Source organism: Haliotis rubra, unplaced genomic scaffold, assembly GCF_003918875.1.
Source record: "Haliotis rubra isolate DU_JTF1 unplaced genomic scaffold, ASM391887v1 Scf1720, whole genome shotgun sequence".
In the NCBI taxonomy this organism is placed as follows: Eukaryota; Metazoa; Mollusca; class Gastropoda; order Lepetellida; family Haliotidae; genus Haliotis; species Haliotis rubra.
Genome location: NW_025765693.1, coordinates 107,991 through 120,988, shown reverse-complemented (window position 1 = coordinate 120,988; position 12,998 = coordinate 107,991). Strand labels below are relative to the sequence as shown.

Below are 12,998 nucleotides of genomic sequence, written 5' to 3'. Positions count from 1 at the left end.
AACGCGACCCGCCGGAAGAATTCTCCTCTACATCTTGGAAGCATCCTTAGAGATTTAAATGTGCTTGTATTTGTCAATTACTCATTGAATTCCCACCCAAGCAAAACTCTCTCGGTGTACGGTGTTTTATTTTGAGTTACTGTCATTTTCAAATGCAAACATAATGTAATCATATTTGTCTTGAAAGGGAAAAAATAGGAAATGAATTCCGTTTCTACATCACATTGTGGTCACAATAATATCATAGAATCGTCCACATAAATTAAGATAGTTTAAACACTAACTTGTGTTTTTATCAAAATTCTGATTGTTGTATAAGTGAACATTTTTCCGTATCCAGGTGTTATACGTGTGTATTTTACTTTAAATTAGTTGCATCGTTCAATACTCTTCTTGTTGTTAGCTGGTACCTGCAGTAAACAATGGTGTACATAGGCAGAGTAATACAAACCCAAACGGGATGGTTTGCCTGTTTATTGATGTTTTGATATGACCAACTCACGTGCGCAAGTACATACACCCTTGCTACATAAAGTACATAATCTCAAGCGCAAGCTTACACCTTATTTCACTTTAGCCTGATTAACAGGAATCCCGCCGGACAGTAGGAGATCAATGTAAAGTTACTGATGAAAGCTGGACATTGTGAGATCAATGTAATGTTACTGATAGAAGCTGGACAATATGGCATCAATGTAATATTCTGATGTAGGCTGGACAATGTAATATTACCAATGGGACAGTATGACATGAATGGATGAACCAATTGCCAGAGACTATGATAGTTTGATTTGGAATGAACCCGTGCATAAAGCGTCATGTTCGCATTAACTGAGGTTTGAATAACTCATTTGTGTTCTTCATAGCTATGTTAGTACGAGGCGACTAACAAGATCGGGTGGTCAGGCTCGCTGACTTGGTTGACACATGTCATCGGTTCCCAACTGCGTAGATCGATACCCATGCTGTTGATCATTGGATTGTCTGGTCCAGACTCGATTACTTACAGACCGCCGCCAAATAGCTGGAATATTGCTAAATGCGGCGTAAAACTAAACTCACACACTCATAGCTACAGACGCTAGAGTTTCAGGAACATGTGCACGGTGCTATCAGATTGATGTGTTTTAAAAATATTTAAAGTAAAATCAACTCAATTCTGTTATATTGCGATGCTGGATGGAGATGAGTCATTTAGATGCTGGTTTGGGGTATACATGAAAAAGTCGAATCGTAGAATATCTTGATCATTTTATTCCGATATTCACTCAAACCTGTAGGATCTGTACATTCAGAAATGTAACGAGACACACCTACTAGGCGATGTTTCAGCCCAATTCCAAACGCTTAAAAAATCACTTCTCCCTAAATTTAGACAATGCTTTTTCTCACTTCTCATAGCCTTGAGAATGAACAAGGAAAAGCACAAAAATATCAAATGAAACCGAGTATGTAAACTTTGTCACCAACTCCATTTCATTTTAGATCATTTCTGTAAAACAACATGTGTCCTTATATGTACAGAACAATCTATCAAATAATGTCTAAATATTAATGTATTAAACCTGTTACAGCTAAGGCATTTCATTCAATGAATTATAGAAATACCCTGAATTAACTGAACCATGTACAATGTACATTTCACTGTCCATACGATTTGCACTATAGACCTGATGCCTTTCAGTATTTGAAAATAAAGACTGATTGACTGATCCGTGTGTTTTTTTATCTTTGTCACAAAATATCAAATGAATCAAGAGTATGTAAACTTTGTCACCAACTCCATTTCATTTTAGATCATTTCTGTAAAACAACATGTGTCCTTATATGTACAGAACAATCTATCAAATAATGTCTAAATATTAATGTATTAAACCTTGTTACAGCTAAGGCATTTCATTCAATGAATTATAGAAATACCCTGAATTAACTGAACCATGTACAATGTACATTTCACTGTCCATACGATTTGCACTATAGACCTGATGCCTTTCAGTATTTGAAAATAAAGACTGATTGACTGATCCGTGTGTTTTTTTTATCTTTGTCACAAAAATATCAAATGAATCAAGAGTATGTAAACTTTGTCACCAACACAAAATAAAAAGATTTGTTCGTAATATTCATTAGCGTAACACACTTGTGTTCTTATATGTACAAATTTTAAAAGAGTTATTAGAATGATGTGGATATGAAGATAAAGTAATAAGGCTTACTAAAGTGTAGGGTTATATTCTCTTGTAAAAAGAAAGGTTTCAAATATTGTTGTTTGTTTAATGCCACACTCAGAAATATTCTAGCTATATGGCGGCAGTCTGTAAATAATCGAGTCCGGACCAGACAATCCTGTGATGGAGAGCATGGGCATCAATCTATGCACTTGGGATACAACGGTTTAATATAATGATGAGTATGTGAGGCGTTGTATGAATATAACTTTTTTGTTAAAAGGCGATTAGTCGAAGTATTACATTCATTAATTAACCTTACGTAGAGGGTTACACCGTCTTTGGAGTATTATGAACTGAGTATTACAAAGATGAGTGTGTGATGTGTTAAACCAACAGCATAACGTTAAGGATGAAGGACGATTTGTGAAAAGCGGTGTGTGTGTGTGTGTGTCTGTGTGTGTGTTCTCTGTTTAAGTATGTAGTAAACTCTTTTTTGATCCAATACAACATTCTGATAACGTCATACACCATTTCATTTAATGTTGCATACCTCTGTTTAAATATTGCTACTTGTTCTGTCTTTTATTGCTTTCAACCAAAATGTTGTGCAGAATATAATTCAAATATCAGTACTGACAGAAACTTCCCCCAGCTGTTTGTATCTTAATCTGCATATATTTATGTGACCTACAGTGTCAGTAGAAAAGATACGCCAACTTTAACAAGTCAAAACCTACAACAAAAAAGATACTTCTTAGAAAATATGGCAACATAACCAAACTGTGCATGACTCATAAAACGGTAAGTACAAAGAGTATATGAAAGGCAACGTTCGTCCAATTAGGAATGTTTAGAAAGGCGAACGTGATTGTCAAAGAAAACGTATTGAGATGATTCATCGGCGTGTGTTTGGAAATGTGTTTTTTAATCAGGCCAGCAAGCTGTGGTACCATCAGTGAGGCAATACGGTAGAAGTTCAAATACGAAGTCAGAAATATACATCCATGAAGATATAAAATAACGTATTACCTTGCTTATAAAACGTTCAGCCTCTCTGTGTATTAGCTACAAAATTAATGCTTAATCTCTTGCCATGATCTTAAAGTATATCCTGATGTAAAATGCGGCACTGATATCTGGAAAAGGTTGCTGGAACTCGACTTCTTCTAAAGAGCTCAAAACATCATAAATGCACGTGACGGGTGTCCATGAGATGAAAACACCCCGTATTCTACTTTTGGCAGACAAAGTGGACCTCCTTCTCATCCGTGCGACTGGTAGATTCGTTTATGATGGTGAAACCAGCTTTGGCAACCATCTCTCTTGCCAAAGGTGCACCCCATGATGCCCCAAGCGCTGCAGAGTCAGGCTGGCGGAAGCTCTCCGGGATGCACATAAATGTGCTTGCCGAGTAGTAAAACATAGATGTAGCATTTGCAATGTTGCCAGCAATTCCTCCCTCTATTCCGATGTCAATCATGCTGTAAATACCCCCAGGTTTCAGACACCGGTAGATCTGGTTTATGGCTTGCTGTGGATACGCTAGGTCGTGAATAACATCGCGAGTAAGTATCCAGTCAAAACTCTCCTTGTACTTATCAGATATGTTCTCAATATTGTCAGTGCTATAAGTGATATTCTGAATGCCACGGCTATTTGCATCTGCTTTGGCTTCTTCCAGTGGCGTGCTTGCTACGTCCGAACCAAGGAAGGTACTGTTCTTGAATCGAGAGGCTAATTTGTTTACCAGGACTCCTGTTGCGCAGCCCAATTCCGCAACTTTGATCCCAGATTCTGTAATTGAAATGAGATAAGGTCAGACGTCATTTAGAGAGGTATATGTACCCTTTTCATGCCTGCACACCTTCAGTTGGATTTTCTATTGAAGTAAATAAACCACCAATATGTTAATCGGTTAAAAGTAATATGTCGACTGTGGGACAACTACGGGTGATGCGGAAGGGGCCTCAATGACACGTGGCTGGCTACCTAGCCAAGATCGTAATAGTCCATTATGCAATAGATTCCAATAAATCTACTCCCGTAAGTAAAGGGGAGCTTGTGCAATAACAAGAAGGCCAATGTTAACATCTGCCATAAAAAGACCCAGCTCTATATTTGCAGGCCGCCTATAAGTTAAGGTGTGATCCTGTGACACCAAGTTGAAAGACGAATCAAATTTGTACCTCCTATTCACAGATGCAAGATTACGGTGTTGGCGACCGGTATACTAGGGCAACAATTGTTGATCACACTTGTTTATCATTATCATCCTTTCACTACCATTTCATCACTTCCCATTTTGTTGTCGGTAGTAAACTTAGAAACAAACATTGGAGATTGTGTGAAGATAAGGTTTTTTGTCCCCTCCCCCCAAAAAAATAAAAAAATGCAAAACACAGCGCTTTGCATGGCAAATGTCAAACTATTGTGTAATTGTGATCTGAAATGATTGTGGCGTAGGAATCGTATCTAAAGTACTGTCGGAAATAGAAAAAAAACTGTTTTTAGGCTGTTACTCTGTATCCCTAAAATTTACACAACTCCAAGTAGCATATGTTGAAATAACTCACATCGGCCTAACTGGGCGTTCAGTGGGATGTGTATTAGCATATCTAGAAATGTATGATTAATCGTAAAATAGGGCAAAACTATACGAAAAATACGAATAGCTGCTGAAAAAAATAGATCAGACTATAGATGGCAATTAGGTCGCTCAGCCAGGTATGACGACGGACCGTCGACTCACCTGGCATGAAATGCATGCGCTTCCTACAGGCACAAAGGGTCATCTCAAAGATATTTTTGGTTTTTTTCATGTGTATTGAATATGTCTCATCTATTGATTATCATCTTTCATAACGTTTATGTTGAGATATGTAAAACAATATGATGCCCATAGAAAAGCTTAAATCAACTATCGTATTAAATGTCTCAAAATATATAGGTGGCAAGACCACCCGAAGATCGACAGGACTGGATATTATTTATTATTGTTAAGACATGCTGTTTACTTTCCGTATAGGATTATCTCATCTTAGCTGATATCTCCATTCCCCAGTACGACCCCAACCACAGTCTATGACACTCGTCCTGGTTCTGCTTTTGAGACGAACCCTCCTACCTGTTTCTTTTTATAGTGATAGTGAGGCTCCATGGTAGCTACATCCTTAATAGTTTCAGTATTAAAATTTTACGTCAGCTATCGTTTATAATGAAGTTTAGTTTGAAAATAGGCATTTAAAAAGTGTCCTTTGAAAGACAGTATCATCGCACACTAATTTGCATAAAGCCATGGTCTGTTCTAAATAAGTCGCTTTGGACAGAAAAACCCTGCATTGCTCATTTCTGCACTAATCTCTCCTCAGTAAAGTCCTTTTGTTACGTTTCCTATCGCCGTACCACTGAGACTGTAGTTAGGCCGAACTTAGTTTAACAGATATTTCACACGTTCACATATTAACTTCATAAATTGTAGACATAAATGTGAAAAAACAGGTTTGTTTCTATTTCCGACAGTACTTTAGTACTTCAATTATTCTATTCCATTTACCTACCTAACCTTTGTGCCATCTGAGGAATGGCAGGCAGGATGTCCGTATCCACCATATCTTTCTTGACTGTCACCAACATTTCTTTAAGGACGTCAAACATCACAGGGGTTTCGCTGTAGACCATTCCTGAAAATATTAAACTGTCCCATTAGAAAAACCTATAAATACTTTACATATTGCATATGTAAAAAAGCTTAAAGGTCACATGCAACCAAAAAATCAAACATAATTAAAACACAATTATCACTTATCCTGACATATAATATACATTGCTGGTTATGAAAAAAACATATAAACAAAATTATAAGCGTACAATCGCAAATCAAAAGTGCAATATTGTGTACTTGGGTTTACTTCCCAAGAAACAAAGCAGCCGGGATACCGAACTCAGTCAGAGCGGGTGGGTGTGCACTCAAGTGTACCGGCTGGTTCATTTGCAGATGCCCCTACGGCTCATTGTGTGTGTGTATATAGAGATGTTGGGTTTTGTAAATACATGCTCATTTTTTGTGTATAACATTTTACAATCAACAGACATCATAACATGTCATGTGTTCAAGTGTCATACCTGCCTGTCTGTGTAATTACATAATGTGACAGAGACCGAACTCGGGCCATTAATAAATGCATTTTGTTTATGGTGTATAGCCTGATTGGTGTTAAGTTCAAATTGCATGTGGTCCGTGATAGCAGCTGTGTATTGAATATTGTCATTAGCAGACAGGCAGGCAGACACACAGGTGTCAATAAAACAAGACATTGAGTTTTGTCTGTGACAACGACATATCTATATCACAGTTAGAAATTCTGTCAACGCTAAATAATGACATTGCTTTCAAGTATCGAACTGAGAAAGTGACTCGGTAAGAAGAACGTGTGGTGAAATAGACAAATGAAATTATATAAACAGTTAATTTACTGTCATTACATATAAAAAGCTCGCGCCTGTGAGATATCAACAAAAGATTAGAAAAATAGCTCACACCAAAGCCTTCACCGAGTATTCACCGGACAACCCACTTCCAAGCTGCGCGAACCTATTTCACTGCGCACGTGCTATGAGCGCAGCCCAGCTGTTGAAACCAAGTTTCCCCCGAAAAGTCGGGGGAAAATTAGTGAAACGTTTGAACTCCGATTTCGCGCGGGTTTTTTCATCGCGTTATTTTTCAACTTTGCATTTTTGACGATTTGTTTCGGTAAGTCCATACCGAAAGGTATCAGAATCTGCAAAGTTGTGTTTTACGTTACATGTGACCTATAAAGTATGTATGGTTTTCCGCAGACAGTAAACTAATAGTGGCAAAAGGATTTCTGTAATAACCGAAAGGTTCTAAAAGCACATTCCATTGTAGTAATTAGAATACATCTTGAGGATATTATTCTGAACCCCAATCACATAGTTGTGGTTGTTGTTGTTCCTCTTGTTTACCGCCGAGCTAAGCAACATTCCAGCTTATTGAAGATGGTCTACAGTCGAGTCTGAGCAATACAATCCCTGGCCTGAATTTCCAAATAAGAAAACTTTTTTGAAAGTTTATATTAGCCTTGAATGTTGCATCCCTAATCAAATACCTGCCCCTGTTGGTTGCCTCTTACGAGAAGGATGGTCAATTGTTCAGCTGTCAGACAGCGAATTTCCAAATAACAAACCTTTTTCGAAAACATGCTTTAGCCTTGAATGTTGCATCCCTAACATTGGAGTATGAGTTTTATAACGAATATTGAAATCTTCATAGATTGTAGCACACACGTTGCAAAATATTGACATCTTATTTTAAAGGCACTATATCACACCACACTTCTTTAAAAATAAATAAAGCAATTCTCTCAATAATACTAACTATCAGCTCTCAGGGAAACTACCATATAATTTATTCCAAAGAAACATGACGTATTCGGATTACAATATTAAATCAAAAAGTTCCAATGAATTGATGGAAGGTTGCATTAAATCGACTCTCGCGCCCTCTGCCGACCGAACATTATTTCAAGCGAAACCCCATTTGTGACCAACTCGTGTTATTCTGGGACAAGCCGAATACCGACTCGTGCACATATTGGGGCATGAACATCAGAACTACTTTAATCAAGAACGATAACTGTATTCCTGTTGGATTTCAATGTTACTTAACATCACCGAAGCACTCGTACATTGTATTGCTGTTTTTCTTTATACTTGTATATTTTTAAGACTTAAGCCTACAACTAAAAGAAGGATAAAAACATATTTGTTAAAACATATTCTAAAGTAATTATTACCAGCTGTTCACCTTATATTTCCAATTATGGTAATTTTCTAAATAAGGTTTAATAATTACAAAAAAGGAAATTGTTTTATTGCATATGCAAATAAAAGTTTAAAAATTTCGGCTACATTAAATCCCAAAGCAGATACTCAAGAATGACTTTATAATATTCCTCAAACTGAACATTCGTATAATCTTGTCATACCCCTGGTGGAATTGTAAATGATTTCGCTGAAAGAGATATGAATGACCAAAGAAATAGTCAGACTAAAATATCCACAGAGATGTGAATTATAAGCCCAGTGTTAAAGATTAAAGTTGATTAGTTACATACAAATATAATATTATTCTTTGAAACTCGTAACGATTTATGATTACATTTTCCTAAAATTGTTGGAAGCGCACGTACAATCTCCATAACATGCCCTGCAAGATTGTCAGAAATACCATCAGTTGGACCCATGAGAGCCGTTATGTCAACAAACGCACGTGCGTGTATTTGAATATCTCACCGTCAGTCGTATGATTCTTATTAGAAACTTCATAACAGACAGCAAAATCCTGTTAGCTACGTTCTTTGTACTTTCAATATAACGATATATATTTCTCATAATTTTTTAAACAATGATATGATGCCATAAACGATTTAAGTACTCGGGATTATTTTTATCAAAGCACCGGAGTCATTTATGCGCGTTCTGATTGGTTTGTCGTATTTTTGCACATAACAAGCATCGATAAGGGAACGAGTCTTCTTGGAGGTTACGGAAAGGGGCGAGTGGTGACGAATGGTGAAACCCCATAGAGTTATGTCCCTTGGAGCACGTTTTACGAATATCCTACGCACATTGTGATAGGCAAACACCAACGACACCGCGTGCGACAGTTTTCGATGTACGGAGCAATTGTTTACATTCCGTATATTGCAAGTGTTCTCTGCTTTGGAAGATGTTCGTTTCGAAGTTTCAGTAATCGATTTCAGCAAGCCGTAAAGGATAATAAGTCTATTATTGCATTAACAGGAAGCTAAAGTGAGTGCATATGTCCCAATACATGTTATATAGGCCAAAATATTGTCGAAAATGTGTGACACTGTGCCTTTTAAGGCTGGAGCTGCTGAAATTTGCTCGTCATAAAGTCGGTCTGCAGAACATATGGATGATCTACCAAAAACGATAAAAATTGGGAGTAACAGGGAAAAAACATGAAATTTTGTAATTGGGCCGGACCCATACAAATGTTAAAATCTTGTCATTTGTCACCCGTGTTGTGAATGTTACATATTTGTGTTTTCTGTCACTCTGAATCTTTATCTCTATACTGGACCAAAACATCTAACAGATTATAATTAAATGGAATTTTGAAAGCATTAATTTAACAGAGATGATTAAGAAAATTTAGACACAACGTTAATGAGTGAAACTCGGTCATTGGTGCCTTATGAAGGACATAAAAGGACAGTTTTGTCATATTGTTCATTATGAGAAAATTGAAGTTCGGTAACAATAGTTACAATTATTTCCTGAACTTGAATAATAATTATGATAAGCGTCATATCGGATTAGTCACAGGAAGAACTTATGATGCTTTTTTCCACATATATCCGTCGAATGGCACCTAACTTCGTTTCATTCTCCATGTTCAGTCTTAAGTGGCTTACTACTCATGTCTGGAAATGGAAACGCACATAATGTTATACGGGTAATATACGTGAAATTATTTTCGTATGTGCATATGCCATGACCTTACCGCCAGGGTTCCGTTGTTGAGCACAATCCTTGACATTATTATATCTTATACCCAACTGTGGCATAAGTCTGGAAAAGACCGATACTGCCACTAATGCTTGTTTGTGATCCTGAGGAACATGGAACTTTGTGGACATGTCGTCCACGCTGATGACTTCCCCGACAGACAGGGAACCCAGGATCTCACGGACATACCTTTGAATAAACAAACAATGCATGTCATTAGAACATGTATTTAGTGCAGTGGTGCTAAATGCTCATGATATATAGTCCTGTAATAGTATAAAGTCGATATTAGGAACAATATCCTTCCCATTGTCTACATGAACGCGTTCTGGTAGTCAGTGGTTTTCATGGTATTGGTCACCTGGAGGCCGTGAGTAAAACTATAATAGGGGCAGAAAAGAAACTGTTTGAAACGGGTCCAATCTGTCATTGTGTGCATATGTGTTGATTATGACCGCTTCTGCAATACAGTTGAAGAAAAATTATGTTTAAAGATGGGCCCGATCTATCAATGTGTCTATAATTGTTTTTCACTGCATCTACAATACATGTACAGAACAAAATCTACTTTTGATGGGTCCAATCTACCAATGTGTCTATCAATGTTGTTTGTCACCCTTTCTTCAGTACATGTGCACAACACAAAATGATTGAGATGGTTCCAATCTATCAACATACTTATCAATGTTGTTGCTGCTCAAGGCACGTGGCAGTGTTATTCAGTGTGAGACAGTGTTGTAACTGCAGTGAGTTTTTGCTTGTTATATACAAAGAGTGGTGTGCTTGACTTTTTGAACAGAATATTGCCTTTGTATTTGTACCGACGCTCTGTTTTTCTACCATTGCAAATATTCCTTTGTATGAATTTGTATTGATTTGTATTCTTACCTATATCTTAGTTATTTCCTTTAACTTGTGTCGTTTCACAACGATGTATTTTATTGACAGATTGCTGGTTAACTCATCGTTTCCACTTTGAAATTTCCACAATACCTTTCTCTAAGGTTTAGCTTGTCAGCCACTTGCTGTGATGTAAGAGGCTGTTTGGCTTCCATCAGCACGTCTACTACTCCCAGTTCCCGCGCCAGAGACAAGCAGATCATGACACCACTGGCGCCGATATGGTTCATCATCTTCTTTGAGTAGTCCGACATCGTCTCGCATAGAGGGATGGTTGTGTTGGTTGTGTTGAATCTGACTGACAGATGATATTGTCAAATAAATCTCATGAGAAATCTTCCCATAAAATAGGCCAATGTGAAAGCGGGCAACTTGATATTATTGATCACAAGTTGTAGCTTCATATGTAAAAAATCAATGTAGCTGTTTCTCTGAAACCACGTTTATCGTCGAGATAAAGCTTGTTAACCTTACATTATGACGTTCACTATGTGACTCCACACTAAAGCGTGAATTTGGGGTGAGTATATCAAGTTATCAAGACTCTAAAAATACATACAACCACACGGTTTAAAAATGTCATGGTCATGATTGGAGGATATGTGGTTATTGTAAACTTGGAGACAACCTTGTTTTGTGCAGGTGAATGTAATGGCACACCGTCCCAGCTGAACTTTGTCAAGCTCAGCTAGAGCAGTTAGGACGCACAGAGTAGTAAGGAAGGAGACACTCAAGTTTGTCCAGGTGTATTCAGAGGCTTCGGCGTCGTTTCACCCTAAGTAGTTTGACGGGGTCGTTTCAACCCGGGGTTATTTCACCCCTAATCAAGAATTGTTTCACCCAACTAATGTATACTCCAGACTAATATTTGGGTTTAACAGGAAAAAAGTAAATCTGCTGTATGTATGAGGAAATGTTAATGTTATGTTTTTGAAACTAACGTCATAACACTAGGTCATTCTCGTCTAATGTAGCAACTAAATTAACAATGTCGGTATGATATGTGACCATCATATGCGTTGATACAAATAAGACAGCTGCAGCCTAGTTCAAAGACCACATGAATGAAACCTGCCTGGGTGATGTTGTTCCATATGCCAACGAAAGATCTTCCCAGTTACTTACATTGAATGCGTACGCATGTGAGTATCATGTTCATCAACACACAGACGTTCAAATTGAATGCGCTGTGCATTCACATGAAAATTATGATTCACAATTTCAAAGTCGAGGAGATATAGTCGTGAATAAGCATTATGCATAGTATGACCAGAAATTATTGAGAATTTTAGGAATATGTTTAATTGGATTTCTAGTATAAACAACCTTGACCAGTAATCAAGTGCTTGGTTTCATTCAAGAGAGACAACTCCGTTAATCCTTTTTCATTAGTTTGTGAAGAGTTTCCCCCCTTTGTTAACTTGCTAACAGGCGACATTTTCAGTGATCCTCAGTATGGGTGATTTAGAGAAGAGGAAGTTGATTTTAGAGTATTATAACAAGGACATCAGATCAGCTAAAGTGATTTCAAATAGAACAGGCATCCCTTTGTCCACTGTTTATCGTGTTTTGAAAATGGATATGGCATTGAGCACCAGGTAGGCGCAGGTAGGCCCACAAAATTCACTGTCGGTGACAGGAGGCGGCTTGGTATTCTTGTTTCTAAAAACAAACGAAGCAGTTTAGAAAACTTAAGGCTGGATATGATTGATAGAGGAACTGTGGCTGTCTGTAAGGAGACAATTAAAACTGAGCTGAATGCAATGGGTTGGCAGAAAAGTCGAGGAATTCCATCACCGATCATGAAACCTGAACAAGTGAGTGAGTGAGTTAATATTTAACGTCACATCGGCAATACCTCAGCCATATTGTGACGAAAACAATTTATAAAATAAAAAGTGAAAACATTTTGAAGATTAAAACCTGTTGACGATGGACAGTAAAAATACTAGAAAATCCCAGATATGAATATAAAACTAGCGAGCAAAGCTAAAACATTCCAATTAAAGAAGACAACACAATATAAAACACGGCTGTAGCTCGCCAACAACTGAAGGCAGATCACCATACTAGGAACCATGGGGACTTACATTACTTTTGCTACCTGCATGGAGCCTAGCTGGATTTACACCATCCCTTCAGCCGCTGGAGATTGTAGGATAAGTTAGCCGGAATTTAAAAGAACAAATATACTACGTTTAAAAACTTGGTACGAGAAAATTTCACTTTGAAAGTTTTTGGGACTTACGTACCCTCTCAGGAGGACAAAATTTGATACAGCCACTAACAATCTAAGTTGATAATCTGAACTAACAATTATATAACTTTATCTTTATACAAAACACATATCAAAATTTCTTTTAACAAATCTAT

At 37.4% G+C, this 12,998-nt stretch overlaps 1 protein-coding gene across 1 annotated transcript; it reads right to left on the bottom strand.

Annotated features, from left to right (window-relative positions):
- Positions 1-3,402: 3,402 nt before the first annotated feature.
- Positions 3,403-10,917, bottom strand: LOC124272749 (uncharacterized S-adenosylmethionine-dependent methyltransferase Rv2258c-like). The gene is made up of 4 exons (XM_046707951.1): positions 10,719-10,917; positions 9,721-9,914; positions 5,729-5,851; positions 3,403-3,965 (listed from the first exon to the last, which is right to left on the bottom strand). Exons 1-4 carry the CDS (start codon positions 10,877-10,879, stop codon positions 3,403-3,405), a joined length of 1,041 nt encoding a protein of 346 aa, XP_046563907.1. The 5' UTR covers positions 10,880-10,917.
- Positions 10,918-12,998: the final 2,081 nt, after the last annotated feature.